At 43.5% G+C, this 24332-nt stretch overlaps 1 protein-coding gene across 1 annotated transcript in view; it reads left to right on the forward strand.

Annotated features, from left to right (window-relative positions):
* Positions 1-1233: 1233 nt before the first annotated feature.
* LOC124127985 (serine/threonine-protein kinase SIK3-like) overlaps positions 1234-24332 on the forward strand; it is a 57860-nt gene continuing 34761 nt past the window's right edge. The window contains exons 1-3 of the mRNA XM_048402152.1: positions 1234-1377; positions 9391-9507; positions 12468-12531. Of these exons, the coding sequence (XP_048258109.1) occupies positions 1234-1377; positions 9391-9507; positions 12468-12531 (325 nt within the window). The remainder of the gene's footprint in view (positions 1378-9390; positions 9508-12467; positions 12532-24332) is intronic.

Raw genomic sequence — 24332 nt, forward strand, 5'->3', positions numbered from 1 at the left:
GGGGAAAAGATGTTCACTTTTATCAGCGCGTCTACTTTAAATACGATGAACAGCGACATTATAAAGTGACATTTACTTAGATACGTTCACATTCTACAGACGTAAATGCTATGCCGGACAGATGGAATGTTGTGTCACGATAGTTGAAAATGTTGATACGTTCAAATCCTATTTCGTTCATGAATCCTCTTTTACATGTAACCTCACTCAGCTAGGCTCACATATGGCTCGAATTCCAGATTGTCAGACGATTTACTCGCAATAATTTAATTATGCTACTCGTTTTTGGATTGTGATTGTGGATTAATGCTATGCCTGTATATTGCATCAATAATATGTAGGTATGGTCGTCGATAATGGAGTAATTTGCCAATAATAACTTTGGCCCGTCTTGGCCCGGTCCGACGTTTAGACAATCCCAGTTTGGCTGGACTAGCGCACCCCTGTACACGCGTACCCCAAAATAGGTGTAAATTAGAGCCCATCCCAGTTACAGAAAAACTAGGGCTTGACTAATTGATCATTATTCAAGACGTCAAGATGGCACGATTGTAGTGAAGTTCCGCTGCAATAGACAATGATGTCATAATTCGATGACGTAACAATACATTCGTCACACACGCGTACGTATGAAGTAACAGTCCACTTCACACACAACTGGTCCGTTATAACACAGGGAATAAATATCACTATCCGCATTGCCTCGTTCAGGATCCCGACTGCTATACGTTCGTCAGCAGAGCGATATTTGTTATTACTTTTAGACGTGATTGTTTGTTGTTTAACGCCGCATTCAGCAATATTCCAGCTATTTGACGACGGTCTGTAAATAATCGAGTCTGGACCAGACGATCCATTGATTAACTCCATGAGCCTTGACAGATTACGCATGGGATACGATGACATGCATCAACCAAGTCAGCGAGCTTGCCCACCCGATCCCGTTGGTCGCCTATTACAAGCTTATAGTCGTCCAGCTCTTACAGCAAGCAGTTAATTGTCTTATATGTTGCAACCATCTCCTGAAAAACATTTTCCAAGCCCAAACTGGCGGAATGAAGATATTTGTACAAGCCGTATTATAAACACAACACACTTGACATCAGTTGTGACGCAATCCCGGTCGCCTTATAAAGGGGATTTACCGGAAAATATGGCGTCGAGAGTTTGACATACATATAATCGTTGTGGTTTCGAGGCTACGTACATGCGTAATCTCAGAGGGTAAACAAAATGGCGGCCGCCAAGTCGACGAGCCGAAGTGTCCCCGGCTCCGGTGGGCCAGTTAGAGTTGGATACTATGAAATGGAAACTACAATCGGCAAAGGCAACTTTGCTGTGGTTAAAAGGGCTTCCCACATAGTCACTAAAACCAAGGTAAGTCGGAAAATGCCAGAGAAACTCAACTGTTTTGGTCGTCGAGCGAAAGATCTCGATCAAGATTTTGTGTCAATGCGTGCGATTTGGCGATTTTCGCCATAATCAAAGTGCACGTGTGAATCCTTCAGATGTCATGTTACGTAGTGTTTTAAGCAGAGCGGTTGGCAGCAGGTGGTGTCAGAACTGGTTTGACTGATAAGAAAGAGGGCCTGTCTGCGGTGGACATGCTTGTCCCTTTCAGTTAACAATATCAGCTCCCACTGCCATGCTGACAAATTGTTTGTTTACGAAAGGAAATCAGTGCATGCATGTCATGTTTGTCAAATACATGACTCTAAGCCCGCTCCCCCCACGCAGTACCCGAGGTTCGTCATCACACACTAGTATCTGCCCAACCAAACCAACCCCTGTCCGTGAGTTAGGGACCAGAGCGGCCATGTAAACAAAGTCGTCACAGACCCAATGGCTATGGGAGATCAGTGTTATGACTATTGTCTGGTGAAATGGAAGAAAACTTGTCAACTTTTCAGTTCTGTGTTGGGTCAATAGCTCTTATTGTTGTTGAATTGTCTGTTTATTTGTTGCTTACATCATCCACGTCACACAAATTGTCTGTGTAGATCAGTGTGGGAATGTCAGGTTCTGTAATATGTTATCCAAACTTCTCATAAGGGGGACACAGCAGACCACTCGTCTAAGGTTTGTGCTGTTCAGAGTTACGTCTCACACATCAGACTATGATGTCACTTGATGGTGTACTATGAGTTATACAGGGTGTATGGGATTTTATGATCAGTACACCACGAGTGAGTGAGTATGGTTTTACGCCGCTTTTAGCAATATTCCAGCAATATCACGGCGGGGGACACCAGAAACGGGCTTCACACAATGTACCCATGTCGGGAATCGAACCCAGGTCCAGTTCACCATGATTTGTGTTTTGTTTGTTTGTTTGTTTTTTAACGCCGCACACAGCTGTATTCCAGCTACCGGTATATGAGGGTGGTCTGTAAATTAATCCAGTCTGGACCAGACAATCCAGTCATGAGTGATTCACATCATGAGAATCGATCCACACAATTGGGATCAATGACATGTATCAATCCCGTTAGTTGCCTTTTGCGAGAAGCATAGTCGCCTTAACGGCAAGTATGGGTTGCTGAAGACCTATTCTAACCCACACTCAGCAATATTCCAGCTGTATGACGGCGGTCTGTAAATAATCTAGTCTGGACTGGACAATCCAGTGCTTGACACCATGAACATCGATCTACGCAATTGGGATGCGACGACATGCATCAACCAAGTCAGTGAGTCTGACCACCTGATCCCTTTAGTCACCTTTTACGACAAGCATAGTCACCTTTTGCGGCAAGCATGGGTTGATGAAGACCCATGGGTGAACTATGAGTTACATGTCACTAACAGTGGGTAAGTATGGTTTTAGGGCGCTTTTAGCAATATTCCAGCAATAACACGGCGGGGGACACCAGAAATGAGCTTCACACATTATACCCATGATAGGTCTTCGGCATGACCTGATCATTCCTGTCACTAAACGGGTGTATGGGATTTTGTGATCAGTAAACCATGAGGCCAAAGATGTAAAAAATTTATTGTCATGAGTTACAAGTTAAGAGACTTACTTTTGATGAAACAGCCATCAGATGTCCAGCATGGTAACCATGGTAACCGTGAGTGTGACAAGCTTTTGACATAACACCAAACATTATGCTGTCATTCGGTCCAGCATCCTTGCTAAGAAGAGACAATTTTGGTGGTCACTGTGACATTAATCCATGATTGATGACCAAAGTTTGTCTACTGCACACCACTTGGCTACCTAAAAGTAAACATAACTGGCAACAATTTCAATTTAAGCGATGAATAGACATTAATTACCAATCATGTTAAGTCACAAGAGTTTCATTAGTAATTTGGACCCATGAAGATCCGGGGTAGAGTAGATCTTCAGCAACCCATGCTTGCTGTAAAAGGGGAATATACTGTATTCGACGAAATAAGCGCCCAGGGCGCTCTCAAAATTAGAAATAGGTGCCTCTTATTTGAATATTATTTTGGTGAAAAAGACTGTGTTGAAAGATAAATTTTGTGGTTTATGCTGACAGCCTAAACTGTTTATATACAAGAGATACATTTTTCCAGAATTTAAATGCTCTTAATTAAGGGTGCATATAAAACGTACGTATTATACGTGAATAAATAAGTGTTGTGTACATTGATCAATCGGAAGGGGTGCTAATTGGTATTGTTCACTAGCCAACGTATACATACAGCAAATATCGCCGTGGGCGCTTATTAGAGCAGGGCGCTTATTACGTCGAATACAGTACTTTTCGTAAAACTAAAAGGCGACTAACATGATCGGGTGGTCAGGCTCGCTGACTTGGTTGATGCATGTCATCGATCACAACTGCGTGGATCAATGTTCATGATGTCAATCACTAGATTGTCTGGTCCAGACTCAATTATTTACAGACCGCCGTCATATAGCTGGAATATTGCTGAGTGTGGCGTAAAACAACCAACAAAAAACCAAAATTAGTAATTTGAGTATTTTTTACTCTGTTGCATTTGCATGAGTGAGTATGGTTTTACGCCGCTTTTAGCAATATTCCTGCAATATCACGGCGGGGACACCAGAAATGGGCTTCACACATTGTACCCATGTGGGAATCAAACCCGGGTCTTCGGCGTGACGAGCGAACGCTTTAACCACTGGGCTACCCGACCGCCCCTGCATTTGCATGAACTCAAGCGATATTGTACCAAAAGTTAAAATTCACGTTAATATTTAATTTACCTGTCCATTACCATGATTACAATTGAACACCAATCTTTAGAATTCACACAATAAGCTCCTGTAAGCATATATCATATATGAAACATTGGGACGTTTGTCCTATCTCAGATTCTTAGCCTGGTTCCTTGACGTGTAAAAACTTAGCTTTGGCTCCTAAAATATTCAGATCAGGAGCCACTCGCTCCCTAATAAAAAACAAACTTGGAGGGCTGACAAACACTAGTGAAAGGATTGTGTGGTCAGGCTCGCTGACTTGGTTGATGCATGTCATCGTATCCCTGTTGTGTAGATCAATGCTCATGAAGTCAATCACTGGATTGTCTGGTCCAGAATCGATTATTTACAGACCGCCATCATATAGCTGGAGTATTGCTGAGTGCGGCATATACTACAATGAAAAACAAACAAGATGGCAGCTGGTCTTTCACTAGCATCAGATAGCTTCCGTATACTGTAGATCTTGAAATCAACGCGAGCATGAATAAATGCGAAAAATGAGAGTGGTCTTTGCTCGCATTGTTAAACATCGCATTTATATCAACAATAAGACATTTTGGGTAGCAGAAATACCAACTCAGACATACGCTGAAAACAAACAACTATATATTCCACATCACTGTTTATTGAGCAGCACTTGTAACAAGTATATAAACAATGTCATTCAAACACTAATTACATCCTGTGAATTGTCACTGCTGGGGTAAGACAAGAGTTCTACTCACTCACGTCATCACTGATCACACCTACAAGTCCAGACAGACACCACCATCATGGTGTCTTTGTTCTTTGCGACTGTGTCAAAGGCCGACACGAGCCAGTGCGCATGTACTCTACTCAGCGCTAATAAGCGGTGCTATTTGGTGTGTAATTGGATTAATGTAAGGTTGGATTAAGGTGAGAATTCTCTTGTAAACCTGATAAAGGACATTTTCTTTAGATATTAATCCACTGATGCTTGAGAGGAGGGGGGTGTCTCGTTCATATTGAGTCAGCTTTTGGTTCGGGACCAGCGGTCGCATTCTTTTGGAGATACATTAATTTCACGATTTACAGAATGTCCGCAGATAAGCCAAATTTTGAGGGCCAGAAAAAAAGATTCTGTAGAAAGGGATGGGCTTATACCAGGGTTAGAAATTGGCACTAGTTCTAACGTCCTTGCCAAAGTGCCCAATAGTAAAGGTATCCTAAGGACTAGTAGAATTTTGAAACTTTTAAAGGTTTTGCTACATGCTATCATTATAAGGACTAGTGGACTGAAACTGTTAGCTTCTACCGCTGTTATCCACGGGATACACTTTCATGATAGTATTTTTCAGACCATGAACTGTCAGAAACATCATCTTAATCAATGACGGTCCAATTCTTTAATAAGTAATGATATCTCGCTTGTCTGGTTGGTTGGGAAGCAAGATGCCATTCAAGCTGGAGGTGTCATCTCTTGTCTGTCAATCACAACTGACTCTGATCTAATTTTCAATTACGCTGGAGATGAGTGGATACAGCTGATAAATGTCACACAAACATTTTTCATTGAAATCAAGTTTCTTTAACTGTTGTTACCATGGTAACATGTGTCAATAGTGAAGTGAATGAGATGTTACAAGGTGAATAGACTCAGTGCAGACATGAGATCAGTGTTCCTGGTGGAATGGCAACTTCAAAATTTACCAGTCCCCACTAACTGTTGTCAGTCCCAACTTTCAAACGACTCAAAAATGTATGAAAATTACCTGGGCCCACTTGCACAAAGCCATCTTAGCGCAAAGACTGCCGTAAGCCAATGTTGAAGTATGGGAGTTATGATCATCTTACTGCTAAGATTGCTTTGTTACCCATGAAGATTCCGGGGTAGAATAGGTCTTCAGCAACCTAACCTATGAAAAGGTGACTATGTTTGTCGTAAAAGGCGACAAACGGGATCGGGTGGTCAGATTCGCTGACTTGGTTGATACATGTCATTGATCCCAATTGCATGGATCGATGCTCATGATATTAATCACTGGATTGTCTGGTCCAGACTCGATTATTTTACAGACCGCCGTCATATAGCTGGAATATTTCTGTGTGCTGCGTTAAACAACCAACCAACCAACCAAGCTTTGTGCAAGAGGGCCCTGGTTTTAATTCTTTCAACATCATGTTCAATGCAATGACGTCACCTCTGAAGTAACTTAGTTAGAGCTACACATCATTCATCATTCAAGCTTAGTCACAATTTCTCTTTTTGAAAAAAAAAAAGGGGCGGTCGGGTAGCCTAGTGGTTAAAGCGTTCGCTCGTCACGCCGAAGACCCGGGTTCGATTCCCGTCATGGGTACAATGTGTGAAGCCCATTTCTGGTGTCCCCCGTCGTGATATTGCTGGAATAATGCTAAAAGCGGCGTAAAACCAAACTCACTCACTCACTCTTTTTGAAAAAAAATATTTCGAGACTAAATTGCAACAAATATATATTTAACCTCGAAGCAAAGCAAAGCTTTATTTCCTTGCACTAAAAATAGACAAGGGGAAACCCTGATGGTAACAGACAAGCTGACATCGTTCGAAAAATTAACTTATATGAATATTACCTGTGTTTTGTTCAAGAAAGATTGATGAGATACTTTGTTTGCCAGCCCACAGGGTCTGGCAGTCATATGAATTACTGGTCCAAGCCTAATTGTACTGGTAACAAACTGGTAGTTTTGATATGGCTGGTTACGACTGGGTAAACGCATCCAACATGCCAACCTCCCGACAATTTCAAAAGCTGTGATCTGCTATCCTTTTAAGGCATGTCCTATAAGAGGCAAAAGAGCTCCACAAGAAGCAGACAACTCTGTTAGGTATGGGGTCATCGGAGGCTAAGTGCAGCCCGGTATGACCGGGGGCTGTAGCCTCGTCACCGGTGACGTCCCACTGACGTGTTCGCAATCACTGGGGTCAGTAAATAGTTATGGCTGTAACTTTGTGACTCATATTTCAAAGAATGACTGTCAGGTCCACTTGCTCGTACATCAGCACTGATAAATCATAGCCATGCTGATACCATCGCCATGTTACGGCTGAATGAACATATAGACGGTGTTGTATTCAATAGAGTTATGACGGAGGAAATATGATGTCGGTGTTGTGTTCAATAGGTTTATGACGGAGGAAATATGATGTCGGTGTTGTGTTCAATAGAGTTATGACAGGAAAAACGATGTCGGTGTTGTGTTCAATAGAGTTATGATGGAGGAAATATGATGTCGGTGTTGTGTTCAATAGGGTTATGACGGAGGAAATATGATGTCGGTGTTGTGTTCAATAGGGTTATGACGGAGGAAATATGATGTGGGTGTTGTGTTCAATAGAGTTATGATGGAGGAAATACGATGTTGGTGTTGTGTTCAATAGAGTTGACGGAGGAAATACGATGTCAGTGTTGTGTTCAATAAGGTTATGACGGAGGAAATAGATGTTGGTGTTGTGTTCTAAAGGGTTCTGTTCGGAAATAATAGGTAGGTTGTTTTACCGGGGTCGTGGATGTGGATTAAATGGTCTGTTGAATGTGTCAACTTGTGGATTAGATGGTTTGTGTCTGTTGAATGTGTCAACGTGTGGATTAGATGGTCCGTGTCTGTTGAATGTGTCAACATGTGGATTAGATGGTCCGTGTCTGTTGAATGTGTCAACATGTGGATTAGATGGTCAGTGTCTGTTGAATGTGTCAACATGTGGATAAGATGGTCCGTGTCTGTTGAATGTGTCAACATGTGGATTAGATGGTCCGTGTCTGTAGAATGTGTCAACATGTGGATTAGATGGTCCGTGTCTGCTGAATGTGTCAACATGTCGATTAGATGGTCCGTGTCTGCTGAATGTGTCAACATGTGGATTAGATGGTCCGTGTCTGTTGAATGTGTCAACATATGGATTAGATGGTCCATGTCTACTGAATGTGTCAACATGTGGATTAGATGATCCATGTCTGTTGAATGTGTCAACATGTGGATTAGATGGTCCGTGTCTGTTGAATGTGTCAACATGTGGATTAGATGGTCAGTGTCTGTTGAATGTGTCAACATGTGGATTAGATGGTCCGTGTCTGTTGAATGTGTCAACATGTGGATTAGATGGTCAGTGACTGTAGAATGTGTCAACATGTGGATTAGATGGTCAGTGACTGTAGAATGTGTCAACATGTGGATTAGATGGTCAGTGACTGTAGAATGTGTCAACATGTGGATTAGATGGTCCGTGTCTGTTGAATGTGTCACCATGTGGATTAGATGGTCAGTGACTGTAGAATGTGTCAACATGTGGATTAGATGGTTAGTGACTGTAGAATGTGTCAACATGTGGATTAGATGGTCAGTGACTGTAGAATGTGTCAACATGTGGATTAGATGGTCAGTGACTGTAGAATGTGTCAACGTGTGGATTAGATGGTCCGTGTCTACTGAATGTGTCAACATGTGGATTAGATGGTCCGTGTCTGTGGAATGTGTCAACATGTGGATTAGATGGTCAGTGACTGTAGAATGTGTCAACATGTGGATTAGATGGTCAGTGACTGTAGAATGTGTCAACATGTGGATTAGATGGTCAGTGACTGTAGAATGTGTCAACATGTGGATTAGATGGTCAGTGACTGCTGAATGTGTCAACATGTGGATTAGATGGTCCGTGTCTACTGAATGTGTCAACATGTGGATTAGATGGTCCGTGTCTGTGGAATGTGTCAACATGTGGATTAGATGGTCAGTGACTGTAGAATGTGTCAACATGTGGATTAGATGGTCAGTGACTGTAGAATGTGTCAACATGTGGATTAGATGGTCAGTGACTGCTGAATGTGTCAACATGTGGATTAGATGGTCCGTGTCTACTGAATGTGTCAACATGTGGATTAGATGGTCCGTGTCTGTGGAATGTGTCAACATGTGGATTAGATGGTCAGTGACTGTAGAATGTGTCAACATGTGGATTAGATGGTCAGTGACTGTAGAATGTGTCAACATGTGGATTAGATGGTCAGTGACTGTAGAATGTGTCAACATGTGGATTAAATGGTCAGTGACTGTAGAATGTGTCAACATGTGGATTAGATGGTCAGTGACTGTAGAATGTGTCAACATGTGGATTAGATATATGTATTGTGACTCCAGTATCGCTGTCTGTATGTATCATATCATGACTAAAGTATAACCCTTGTGTGTTTCAGGTAGCTATCAAGATTATAGATAAAACACAGCTATGTGAAGATAATTTGAAGAAAATATTCCGTGAAATAAAGATTATGAAGCTGCTCAAACATCCACACATTATTCGTCTTCATCAGGTGAGTAACCATGGTGACTATGTTTCAACATTTTTAGCTCATCTTGACATGGTCAGTGTGAGCTTGTGCATCTGTCCGCCCGTTAGAACTGAAACATTCAATATGATCTTCTCCAAATCTGCTGCACGTGAGTGTCATTGCCACATGACATGTCCTTCATCATTTGTTCATAGCCCTAACTACACGGAAGCGATCTTGTCATTTTGTCACTTGTTAGAAATAGGTTGTTGCTTATCAGTCAAATACCCAGTTTTGTTCACTAGATTATTCCTGTACTTATCAGAATTTACATACTCTACAGCAACCCTACACAAAACCCATGCTTGCTGTAAGAGGCGACTCTGTGTGTAGGAGAAACCATGTCTCCGAGGGATTACTAGAGATTGTAAACCCTCACATGAGGGACATTCCCGAATGTGAGGGTTTACAATCTCTAGTAATCTCGAGGAGACATGGTTTGTCCAACTTATAAACCGACTCATCGCACAGACAACGTTTTTAATTAAATAACTAATAAAAACTCTCAAATGTATAACCTGTATCGGAGATGAAATATCGCCTGCAGTCGTGAACTCGGTTCAATGAAACCGGTGACCTCAGCACTTGGATCTCGCAATGGTGCGAATTCTGCATGTGTGTCTCGCAATGGCAAGAAATCTGCACGTGCGTCTCGTAGGCTGAGACTATTACACGTTTTGCTTTGACTGACGCTTATTAATTGTACTGCCTGTTGCTGCTTATCAACACTTCTGTAGCTTTGTGGTACACTCACTGGGCTACAGATATGAAGGTTGCGAGTTCGATCCTCGGGAATATAAAGAAAACATTTGTCATTTGATTTTACATTTCATTACATGTTACAATCTGAACGGAAGTTATAATGATTGTAAGCCCTCCTGCGAGGTGTTACAATCGTTGTTATACCTCCTGCGAGGTGTTACAATCGTTGTTATACCTCCTGCGAGGTGTTACAACAATTTCCAAAACTCCATTCCGAGTTACACAAACAGCCAGTAGGTTTATAAGAGGCGACTAATGGGATCTGGGTGGTTAGGCTCGCTGACTTGGTTGATGTGTGTCATCGATCCCAATTGCGTGGATTGATGCTCATCATGTCAATCACTATTTACAGACTGCTGTCTTATGGCTGGAATATTGCTGAGTGCGGTGTTAAACAACAACCAACATCAACAACAGTGATGGAAACTAACAGTTTTAGCCCACTAGTACATATACTCAACAATAAAAGTTCCTGTGACATCGATATTTTACTGCATTTTTCAAACAAGTAAAGTTTGGTTCTCAATATTGTAGTATATGTATGGAATCAAGTCACAAAAATGCAACTGCTACAGAAAAGCATGCACTTCATGCAAAAGTGATGTTGCAAGACAATTTTACAACCACATAAACACCATTTGGTGTTTATGGCAACTTTGGCAACAGACCAATGCAGTCAAAGACCATCCTCAGAGTGGCAGGCCACGCGTAACCAATAATCGACAAGACAACTGGATTCGAACAACACACCTACGAAATCGAAATCGATTCCAGCCAGCTACAGTGGCTGCAAGAAGCATCCTTGGCCTTCGACGAATATCTTCACAAACCGTACGTCATCGCCTCAGATGTGAAGGGATTGTCGCCAGAAGACCCGCCAAAGGTCCCATTTTGACAGGAAACCACCGTCAAGCACGTCTACAGTGGTGCAGACAGCGTCTACGCTGGACGGCCATGCAGTGGGGACAAGTTCTATTCACTGACGAGTCTCATTTTCACCTAAGCCACAGTGATGGACGGATTCGAGTGTACCGACGTTGAGGTGAACGCTACGTCAACCATTGTGTCATGGAAGAAGATCGGATCGGGGGCGGCAGCGTTATGGTATGGGGGTGGGATTACTGCAAGACAGAGGAGCCGTTTGATAGTGGTAGAGGGAAATCTCAATGGACAGCGCTACTGCGACGAGGTGGACACACATGCTATTGATTTGTAAATTAACATTTTGGCATATTCATGGTTTTTTTTATGAAATCACACATTTTCTGAAGTCATTATGGCAAATTAAATCATTTGAACACTTACAGGAGTCTTTTATCTGCTGCAAACCGAAATTGTTTCAGATTTGCTAAAAACATAACTTTTCATTAAATCTTATTCAATGTCACAGGAATTTTTATTGTTCAGTATACATTAACAGCAATATTTTGAGACCACCCCCAAATCGGTGACATTTGCACCTGTGAGAATGCACGGGACAGTGTGAGGTCATCACCTCGGGACAGGTGTTAGGTAATTACCTCAGGTTATAGGCCATTTCATACATGCATGACAACAAACGAATATTTTCTAAGTTGATCATCATTTTACCTGTAACAAACATTTAAAGGGTAATCACCAGGGGTTGAAATTTTTTTTAAAATGTTACTTGACCAAGGGCAAGTATGACCAACATTCTCACTTGCCCTATTTAAAATGTACTAGCCCAAAATCAAGCTAATAAATTCAGTAAAATGTTACTGCTGCAGAACTGAGAATAAAATTCTGAAATTTGAACATCCATTAATAAACTATCTCTTACGATTGCAAGCGTGTATGTTTGGGTACTTGAAACAAATGGTGCATGCATTTAACTGAATTTATTAGCGTGATTCGGGGCAAGTACATTTTAAAATAGGGCAAGTACGAATGTTTGTCATACTTGCCCTTGGTCAAGGAACATTTTTTTAAGATGATTATGATGACAACGTTGATGGTGATGATGATGATGATGATGACGTTGATGATGATGATGACGATGATGATGATGATGACGATGATGACGTTGATGATGATGATGATGATGATGACGTTGATGATGTTACGTTGATGATGATGATGACGATGATGATGTTACGTTGATGATGATGATGATGATGATGATGACGTTGATGATGATGATGTTGATGATGATGTTGCAGGTGATGGAGACAGAGAGGATGTTGTATTTGGTCACCGAGTATGCGAGTGGAGGGGAGATATTCGGTGAGTTTAGTTACTATGAATATGTTCTTGGAAACAAACTTGTGCAACTAGTGATGTTTCTGTGAAAGATTATAAATAAATGGTCTTATTCAAAATACTTTTTGTAAATAGTACCATCTTGACACCTCTCATGAGTTGGCCTTCCATACAAAACACTTGTCCACTAAACAATGGACAAGTTCACTGGTCCACTAGACAAATTGTCGCAAGAGGCGACTTATGGGATCTGGTGGTCATACTCGCTCACTTCGTTGAAACATGTCATCGTATCCCAATTGCGTGGATCCATGCACATGATATCAATCACTGTATTGTCTGGTCCAGACTTGATTGTTAACAGATCTCCGTCATATAGCAGGAATATTTCTGAGTGCAGCATCAAACAACAAACAAATTATGAAATATCAGCATTCAATCCTCATGCATTAGGATGCGTGGACACACCCTGTTGGACACACCCTGTATGTGATAAGCGCCTGTTTCTTAACGTTGATGCACATAGGATGCAGTATTTTGTCCCTAGAGAGATGTTCCAATGATCATTGGTAGTCAGTTATTGAACTGCAACACCCTCCTCCAAATGTCATGACAACCAACACCCTCCTCCAAATGTCATGACAACCAACACCCTCCTCCAATTGTCATAACAACCAACACCTTCCTCCAAATGTCATGACAACCAACACCCTCCTCTGACTCTCATGACAACCAACACCCTCCTCTGACTCATGACAACCAACACCCTCCTCTGACTCTCATGACAACCAACACCCTCCTCTGACTCTCATGACAACCAACACCCTCCTCTGACTCTCATGACAACCAACACCCTCCTCTGACTCTCATGACAACCAACACCCTCCTCTGACTCCCATGATGAGCAACACCCTCTTCTGACTCTCATGACAAGCAACACCACCCTCCTCTGACTCTCATGACAAGCAACACCCTCCTCCAACTGTCATGACAACCAACACCCTCCTCCAACTTTCATGACATCCAACACCCTCCTCCAACTGTCATGACAACCAACACCCTCCTCCAACTTTCATGACAACCAACACCCTCCTCTGACTCTCATGACAACCAACACCCTCCTCCAACTTTCATGACAACCAACACCCTCCTCCAACTATCATGACAACCAACACCCTCCTCCAACTGTAATGCGAGCAACATGCTCCTCCAACTGTCATGACAAGCAACACCCTCCTCCAACTGTCATGGCAAGCAACACTCTCCTCCAACTGTCATGACAAGCAACACCCTCCTCCAACTGTCATGACAAGCAACATCCTCCTCCAACTGTCATGACAACCAACACCCTCCTCCAACTTTCATGACAACCAACACCCTCCTCCAATTGTCATGCGAGCAACACCCTCCTCCAACTGTCATGCGAGCAACACCCTCCTCCAACTCTCATGACAAGCAACGCCCTCCTCCAACTGTCATGACAAGCAACACTCTCCTCCAACTGTCATGACAACCAACATCCTCCTCCAACTGTCATGACAACCAACACCCTCCTCCAACTTTCATGACAACCAACACCCTCCTCCAACTGTCATGACAAGCAACACCCTCCACCAACTCTCATGACAAGCAACACCCCCTCTGACTCTCATGACAAGCAACACCCTCCTCCAACTGTCATGACAAGCAACAGCAGAGTTGCGTCCCTTTGGCACGCCAGAAACCTATGATTGTGGGTTCGAATCCCGGTTCGCCCCGATTATGTTTCTAGGTTTGTCAGCACCATACCCGTGCTCGTGGGTTTCACCGAAGTGGTAAACGTCTGAGACCTGCATCACTTCGGGCTTTCCTCCCACATGAAGCTGACACGCCGCGATATAACTGGAATACTGTTAAAAGCGGCGTTAAACCCAACTCACTCACTCACTCACTCATGACAAGCAACACCCTCCTACAACTGTCATGACAAGCAACACCTTCCTCCAACTGTCATGACAAGCAACACCCTCCTCCAACTGTCATGACAAGCAACATCCTCCTCCAACTGTCATGACAACCAACACCCTCCTCCAACTTTCATGACAACCAACACCCTCCTCCAACTCTCATGACAACCAACACCCTCCTCCAACTCTCATGACAACCAACACCCTCCTCTGACTCTCATGACAAGCAACACCCTCCTCCAACTGTCATGACAAGCAACACCCTCCTCCAACTGTCATGACAACCAACACCCTCCTCCAACTGTCATGACAACCAACACCCTCCTCCAACTGTCATGACAACCAACACCCTCCTCCAACTGTCATGACAACCAACACCCTCCTCCAACTTTCATGACAACCAACACCCTCCTCCAACTGTCATGACAACCAACACCCTCCTCCAACTGTCATGACAACCAACACCCTCCTCCAACTGTCATGACAACCAACACCCTCCTCCAACTTTCATGACAACCAACACCCTCCTCCAACTGTCATGACAACCAACACCCTCCTCCAACTGTCATGACAAGCAACGCCCTCCTCCAACTGTCATGACAAGCAACGCCCTCCTCCAACTGTCATGACAACCAACGCCCTCCTCCAACTGTCATGACAACCAACACCTTCCTCCAACTGTCATGACAAGCAACACCCTCCTCCAACTGTCATGACAAGCAACACCCTCCTCCAACTGTCATGACAAGCAACACCCTCCTCCAACTGTCATGACAAGCAACATCCTCCTCCAACTGTCATGACAAGCAACACCCTCCTCCAACTGTCATGACAAGCAACACCCTCCTCTGACTCTCATGACAAGCAACGCGCTCCTCTGACTCTCTTGACAACCAACATCCTCCTCCAACTGTCATGACAAGCAACACCCTCCTCTGACTCTCATGACAAGCAACACCCTCCTCTGACTCTCATGACAAGCAACACCCTCCTCCAACTGTCATGACAAGCAACACACTCCTCTGACTCTCATGACAAGCAACACCCTCCTCTGACTCTCATGACAAGCAACACCCTCCTCTGACACTCATGACAAGCAACACCCTCCTCCAACTGTCATGACAAGCAACACCCTCCTCCAACTGTCATGCGAGCAACACCCTCCTCTGACACTTATGACAAGCAACACCCTCCTCCAACTGTCATGACAAGCAACACCCTCCTCCAACTGTCATGACAAGCAACACCCTCCTCTGACTCTCATGACAAGCAACACCCTCCTCTGACTCTCATGACAAGCAACACCCTCCTCCAACTGTCATGACAAGCAACACAGCCAGTCACATTAACCCCATCACTGCCTCCCCCAGCCTGCAATCCTCCACTTCACTCAAGGCAACGGGAACATTCCTTTCCATTCCTCCAGTCTTAATCCTCTCAGACAACAAGCCCCTCATTGTCATTGAGGCAGTTTCAACCCGTCCCTTATTGCCCAGATTTATTGAAATACATAGCTCAAATACACAGGTAGATCATCATCTCTGGACGAAGGCCTTCCCTGGCAGCTCCTGCCTCCCTGTTCCACCCGTCCTCCATGCTCTTCAGATTAAACAATAATCTCCACACACCGGCGAGCGGGCAATCCAAGCTGTGTGTGCGATGGAGCTTTCGCCAGGCTACTGTTCGCACAGTGGAGGCAGTGTTTGATGTACAGGGCCTGTTTACTTGCATGCAGTAATTAATACAGAGACAAGTCTCATCCTTGACTGTGCTGGAGACTGGCTGGAGGTGTAGCTTAAGGTCAGGGAAGTAGGTCTGTATGAGGGGGACATCAGTTAACCATTGAACTGCTAGGTCTGTATGAGGGGGACATCAGTTAACCATTGAACTGCTAGGTCTGTATGAGGGGGGACATCAGTTAACCATTGAACTGCTAGGTCTGTATGAGGGGGACATCAATTAACCATTGAACTGCTAGGTCTGTATGAGGGGGACATCAGTTAACCATTGAACTGCTAGGTCTGTATGAGGGGGACATCAGTTAACCATTGAACTGCTAGGTCTGTATGAGGGGGACATCATTTAACCATTGAACTGCTAGGTCTGTATGAGGGGGACATCAGTTAACCATTGAACTGCTAGGTCTGTGTGAGGACATCAGTTGACAATTTAACTGCGAGGTCTCTATGAGGGGGACATCAGTTAACCATTGAACTGCTAGGTCTGTGTGAGGACATCAGTTGACAATTTAACTGCGAGGTCTCTATGAGGATATCAGTTAACCATTGAACTGCTAGGTCTGTGTGAGGACATCAGTAAACCATTGAACTGCTAGGTCTGTGTGAGGACATCGGTTAACCATTGAACTGCTAGGTCTGTGTGAGGATGTCAGTTAACCATTGAACTGCTAGGTCTGTGTGAGGATATCAGTTAACAATTGAACTGCTAGGTCTGTGTGAAGACATTGGTTAACCATTGAACTGCTAGGTCTGTGTGAGGAAGTCAGTTAACCATTGAACTGCTAGGTGTGTGTGAGGACATCAGTTGACAATTGAACTGCGAGGTTTCAATGAGGATATCAGTCAACCATTGAACTGCTAGGTCTGTGTGAGGACATCAGTTAACCATTGAACTGCTAGGTCTGTGTGAGGATGTCAGTTAAAAATTGAACTGCTAGGTCTGTGTGAGGACATCAGTTAACAATTGAACTGCTAGGTCTATGTGAGGACATCAGTTAACCATTGAACTGCTACGTTTGCGTGAGGACATGAGTTAACCATTGAACTGCTAGGTCTGTGTGAGGACATCAGTTAACAATTGAACTTCTAGGTCTGTGAGGACATCAGTTAACCATTGAACTGCTAGGTCTGTGTGAGGATGTCAGTTAACCATTGAACTGCTAGGTCTGTGTGAGGATATCAGTTGACAATTGAACTGCGAGGTTTCTATGAGGATATCAGTTAACCATTGAACTGCTAGGTCTGTCTGAGGACATGAGTTAACGATTGAACTGCTAGGTCTGTGTGAGGACATCAGTTAACCGTTGAACTGCTAGGTCTGTGTGTGGATATCAGTTAACCATTGAACTGCTAGGTCTGTGAGGACATCGGTTAACCATTGAACTGCTAGGTCTGTGTGAGGATATCAGTTAACATATGAACTGCTAGGTCTGAGAGGTCATCGGTTAACAATTGAACTGCTTGGTCTGTGTGAGGACATCGGTTAACAATTGAACTGCTAGGTCTGTGTGAGGATGTCAGTTAACCATTGAACTGCTAGGCCTGTGAGGACATGAGTTAACCAATGAACTGCTAGGTGTGTGTGAGGACATCGGTTAACAATTGAACTGCTAGGTCTGTGTGAGGATGTCAGTTAACCATTGAACTGCTAGGCCTGTGAGGACATCCGTTAACCATTGAACTGCTAGGTGTGTGTGAGGACATCAGTTGACAATTGAACTGCGAGGTTTCTATGAGGATATCAGTTAACCATTGAACTGCTAGGTCTGTGTGAGTACATCAGTAAACCATTGAACTGCTAGGTCTGTGTGAGGATGTCAGTTAACAATTGAACTGCTAGGTCTGTGTGAGGACATCAGTAAACCATTGAACTGCTAGGCCTGTGTGAGGATGTCAGTTAACAATTGAACTTCTAGGTCTGTGAGGACATCTGTTAACCATTGAACTGCTAGGTGTGTGTGAGGACATCAGTTGACAATTGAACTGCGAGGTTTCTATGAGGATATCAGTTAACCATTGAACTGCTAGGTCTGTCTGAGGACATGAGTTAACAATTGAACTGCTAGGTCTGTGTGAGGACATCAGTTAACCGTTGAACTGCTAGGTCTGTGTGTGGATATCAGTTAACCATTGAACTGCTAGGTCTGTGAGGACATCGGTTAACCATTGAACTGCTAGGTCTGTGTGAGGATGTCAGTTAAAAATTGAACTGCTAGGTCTGTGTGAGGATGTCAGTTAACAATTGAACTGCTAGGTCTGTGAGGTCATCGGTTAACAATTGAACTGCTTGGTCTGTGTGAGGACATCGGTTAACCATTGAACTGCTAGGTCTGTGTGAGGATGTCAGTTAACCATTGAACTGCTAGGTCTGTGTGAGGACATCAGTTAACAATTGAACTGCTAGGTCTGTGTGAGGACATCAGTTAACCGTTGAACTGCTAGGTCTGTGTGTGGATATCAGTTAACCATTGAACTGCTAGGTCTGTGAGGACATCGGTTAACCATTGAACTGCTAGGTCTGTGTGAGGATATCAGTTAACAATTGAACTGCTAGGTCTGTGAGGTCATCGGTTAACAATTGAACTGCTTGGTCTGTGTGAGGACATCGGTTAACAATTGAACTGCTAGGTCTGTGTGAGGATGTCAGTTAACCATTGAACTGCTAGGTCTGTGTGAGGACATCAGTTAACCATTGAACTGCTAGGCCTGTGAGGACATGAGTTAACCAATGAACTGCTTGGTCTGTGTGAGGACATCGGTTAACAATTGAACTGCTAGGTCTGTGTGAGGATGTCAGTTAACCATTGAACTGCTAGGCCTGTGAGGACATCCGTTAACCATTGAACTGCTAGGTGTGTGTGAGGACATCAGTTGACAATTGAACTGCGAGGTTTCTATGAGGATATCAGTTAACCATTGAACTGCTAGGTCTGTGTGAGTGCATCAGTAAACCATTGAACTGCTAGGTCTGTGTGAGGATGTCAGTTAACAATTGAACTGCTAGGTCTGTGTGAGGACATCAGTAAACCATTGAACTGCTAGGCCTGTGTGAGGATGTCAGTTAACAATTGAACTGCTAGGTCTGTGTGAGGACATCAGTAAACCATTGAACTGCTAGGCCTGTGTGAGGATGTCAGTTAACAATTGAACTGCTAGGCCTGTGAGGACATCCGTTAACCATTGAACTGCGAGGTTTCTATGAGGATATCAGTTAACCATTGAACTGCTAGGTCTGTGTGAGGACATCAGTAAACCATTGAACTGCTAGGTCTGTGTGAGGATGTCAGTTCACAATTGAACTGCTAGGTCTGTGTGAGGACATCAGTTAACAATTGAACTAGGTCTGTGTGAGGATGTCAGTTAACAATTGAACTGCTAGGCCTGTGAGGACATCCGTTAACCATTGAACTGCGAGGTTTCTATGAGGATATCAGTTAACCATTGAACTGCTAGGTCTGTGTGAGGACATCAGTAAACCATTGAACTGCTAGGTCTGTGTGAGGATGTCAGTTAACAATTGAACTGCTAGGTCTGTGTGAGGACATCAGTAAACCATTGAACTGCTAGGCCTGTGTGAGGATGTCAGTTAACAATTGAACTGCTAGGTCTGTGTGAGGACATCAGTAAACCATTGAACTGCTAGGCCTGTGTGAGGATGTCAGTTAACAATTGAACTGCTAGGCCTGTGAGGACATCCGTTAACCATTGAACTGCGAGGTTTCTATGAGGATATCAGTTAACCATTGAACTGCTAGGTCTGTGTGAGGACATCAGTAAACCATTGAACTGCTAGGTCTGTGTGAGGATGTCAGTTCACAATTGAACTGCTAGGTCTGTGTGGGGACATCAGTTAACAATTGAACTGAGTTTCTGTGTGAGTATCAACTAGACACCCTTTTCCTCCCCACTCCCCATCACTTCACACTCTATTTCTTTCTTCCCCCCCCCGCATCACCACATACTACACACTAAACCCCACCCACCAAACGAAAATCATCAAATGTCGATGAATACTGCCTGAGAAACTATGGCACTGTTGACCGTCCACTGCTGGTCCAAGTCACATCCGTCAATATACGTTTCTGGTTGTACCACCGATGCATGTCTAGTCCAGGACTTGAAACTCAGCACTGGAAAGGTTAGCCAACCCTTCCTCTCCTGCTGGGAAGCCAGCGTCACTTCATTCTCAACCACAAGCCTGCAGGGAAAACTTGCCAAAGGATATTGCAGTTTTTTTCGGCTGTAGTTGCGTCAGAGTGACGTAGATGCCATCTCCCGCGCTGTCACAGACAGCGTCCCTGGTGCATTCACAGACTTCCATGCCTGCTCGTTGCCTTAGTTCGAGGAAGCCATTGTCACTGCCAGTGCATCATGACTGAACATTGAAATTATGCTGATTAATGAAAATATCGTATTGAATTTTCCTCACATTAATGGATTGTTTTTTATAAGGTTTTATTGATGGCGACTGGAATGAATAGAACAGGTTTTCTACAACGACTGGATCAGATATGGTTCTGCTCAGTTTTTGACTGGAAAATCAGGACTGCTTGAGTTAGACGTTGGTTGGTACGGAGCTTGTTATAATGGGGAGATGGGGCTGAGATGGGACTCAGGACTGTCGGTTATGGCGGGTTAAAGTCAATAGTTTGGATTATTTCTAAGGATTATCACACACTGAGGGATTAGGGGTTGACCATTGATATTGTGGGAGGGGCCTGGGGTATTTTAGAGAAAAAAAAGAAGCGGTTCCCAAAATGCTAGAACGATAGTTTCTCCTCAGATTTTATAGAAAAAAATATCTTGTTTTCAAGACAAAATAATGTGTAGTGGGTGAAAAATATTGAGCAATGATTGAAAATAAATGTGTAATGGGTGAAATACAATTTTTTCGGCTCTTTCTTTCTGTGGAGAAATAGTATGATTTGAAGGGCTGACTGAAAAATATGTTGTCTCTCAAAAAGCAAAGATAAAAAACTTGATTGTGTTTTATGCCATATTACATGTTTGAGGGTCTACAGAAAGGTTGTTGAGCCATTGAATAATAGCTGTCAAGTTATTATTCACACTGGATGTTTGGTAGTTTTCTTTGGGTATTCAGCCCCAGGTTAGAATAGGTCTTCCGTAATCCATGCTTGCCCTAAGAGGTGACTATTCTTGTCGTAAGGGACAATTAACAGGATTGGGTGGTTAGGCTCGCTGACTTGGTTGATGCATGTCATCGTATCCCAATTGTGTGGATCGATGCTCATGGCATCAATCACTGAATTGTCTGGTCCAGACTTCATTATATACAGACTGCCGTCATATAGCTGGAGTATTGCTGAGTGCGGTGTTAAACAATAAATAAACTTTGGGGAGTCACTGTATGCTTGGATCCAGTCTTTTGGCTGTTTTGAAACCAATCAGTAGACATGTGTTTTGAATAATTCTGCATACAATGCAGTTTCAAGTGATGCAGTACTCTTAAGAGAAAACATGTACTGTCAACACTAGTGCCAATTGATGCCGCTGTACTTGCTACCCTTCCTGCCACTCAGCATCAAGGGATAAAACAAGGACTGGTCGTACTAGGATCAGTGTATATGTAGTGTCTGAATGTATCTATGTTAAACATTGGCATGGAATCTCAGTGGGGTATCCATGTTCAACTGTGGCATGGTATCTCAGTGGGGTATCCATGTTCAACTGTGGCATGGAATCTCAGTGGGGTATCCGTGTTAAACATTGGCATGGTGTCTGAGTTGGGAATCCATGTTAAACTGTGGCATGGTATCTGAGTGGGGTATCCATGTTAAACTGTGGCGTGGTATCTCAGTGGGGTATCCATGTTAAACTGTGGCATGGTATCTGAGTGGGGTATCCATGTTAAACTATGGCATGGTATCTGAGTGGGGTATCCATGTTAAACTGTGGCATGGTATCTGAGTTAGGAATCCATGTTAAACTGTGGCATGGTATCTGAGTGGGGTATCCATGTTAAACTGTGGCATGGTATCTGAGTTGGGTATCCATGTTAAACTGTGGCATGGTATCTGAGTTGGGTATCCATGTTAAACTGTGGCATGGTATCTCAGTGGAGTATCCATGTTAAACTGTGGGGTGGTATCTCAGTAGGGTATCCATGTTAAACTGTGGCGTGGTATCTCAGTGGGGTATCCATGTTAAACTATGGCATGGTATCTGAGTTGGGTATCCATGTTAAACTGTGGCATGGTATCTCAGTGGAGTATCCATGTTAAACTGTGGCATGGTATCTGAGTTGGGTATCCATGTTAAACTGTGGCATGGTATCTCAGTGGAGTATCCATGTTAAACTGTGGGGTGGTATCTCAGTGGGGTATCCATGTTAAACTGTGGCGTGGTATCTCAGTGGAGTATCCATGTTAAACTAGGGCATGGTATCTGAGTTGGGTATCCATGTTAAACTGTGGCATGGTATCTCAGTGGAGTATCCATGTTAAACTGTGGCATGGTATCTCAGTTGGGTATCCATGTTAAACTGTGGCATGGTATCTCAGTGGGGTATCCATGTTAAACTGTGGCATGGTATCTCAGTGGGGTATCCATGTTAAACTGTGGCATGGTATATCAGTGGGGTATCCATGTTAAACTGTGGCATGGTATCTCAGTAGGGTATCCATGTTAAACTGTGGCATGGTATCTCAGTAGGGTATCCATGTTAAACTGTGGCATGGTATCTCAGTGGGGTATCCATGTTAAACTGTGGCATGGTATCTCAGTGGAGTATCCATGTTAAACTGTGGCATGGTATATCAGTAGGGTATCCATATTAAACTGTGGCATGGTATCTGAGTGGGGTATCCATGTTAAACTGTGGCATGGTATCTGAGTGGGGTATCCATGTTAAACTGTGGCATGGTATCTGAGTGGGGTATCCATGCTAAACTGTGGCATGGTATCTCAGTAGGGTATCCATGTTAAACTGTGGCATGGTATCTCAGTGGGGTATCCATGTTAAACTGTGGCATGGTATCTGAGTGGGGTATCCATGTTAAACTGTGGCATGGTATCTCAGTGGGGTATCCATGTTAAACTGTGGCATGGTATCTCAGTGGGGTATCCATGTTAAACTGTGGCATGGTATCTCAGTAGGGTATCCATGTTAAACTGTGGCATGGTATATCAGTGGGTATCCATGTTAAACTATGGCATGGTATCTCAGTAGGGTATCCATGTTAAACTGTGGCATGGTATCTCAGTGGGTATCCATGTTAAACTGTGGCGTGGTATCTCAGTAGGGTATCCATGTTAAACTGTGGCATGGTATCTCAGTGGGTATCCATGTTAAACTGTGGCATGGTATCTCAGTAGGGTATCCATGTTAAACTGTGGCATTGTATCTCAGTGGGTATCCATGTTAAACTGTGGCGTGGTATCTCAGTGGGGTATCCATGTTAAACTGTGGCATGGTATCTCAGTGGGTATCCATGTTAAACTGTGGCATGGTATCTCAGTAGGGTATCCATGTTAAACTGTGGCATGGTATCTCAGTGGGGTATCCATGTTAAACTGTGGCATGGTATCTCAGTGGGTATCCATGTTAAACTGTGGCATGGTATCTCAGTAGGGTATCCATGTTAAACTGTGGCATGGTATCTCAGTGGGTATCCATGTTAAACTGTGGCATGGTATCTCAGTGGGTATCCATGTTAAACTGTGGCATGGTATCTCAGTAGGGTATCCATGTTAAACTGTGGCATGGTATCTCAGTGGGGTATCCATGTTAAACTGTGGCATGGTATCTCAGTGGGTATCCATGTTAAACTGTGGCATGGTATCTCAGTGGGGTATCCATGTTAAACTGTGGCATGGTATCTCAGTGGGGTATCCATGTTAAACTGTGGCATGGTATCTCAGTAGGGTATCCATGTTAAACTGTGGCATGGTATATCAGTGGGTATCCATGTTAAACTATGGCATGGTATCTCAGTAGGGTATCCATGTTAAACTGTGGCATGGTATCTCAGTGGGTATCCATGTTAAACTGTGGCGTGGTATCTCAGTAGGGTATCCATGTTAAACTGTGGCATGGTATCTCAGTGGGTATCCATGTTAAACTGTGGCATGGTATCTCAGTAGGGTATCCATGTTAAACTGTGGCATTGTATCTCAGTGG

Source organism: Haliotis rufescens, unplaced genomic scaffold (assembly GCF_023055435.1).
Source record: "Haliotis rufescens isolate VD_foot unplaced genomic scaffold, xgHalRufe1.0.p SCAF_24, whole genome shotgun sequence".
Taxonomy (NCBI): domain Eukaryota; kingdom Metazoa; phylum Mollusca; class Gastropoda; order Lepetellida; family Haliotidae; genus Haliotis; species Haliotis rufescens.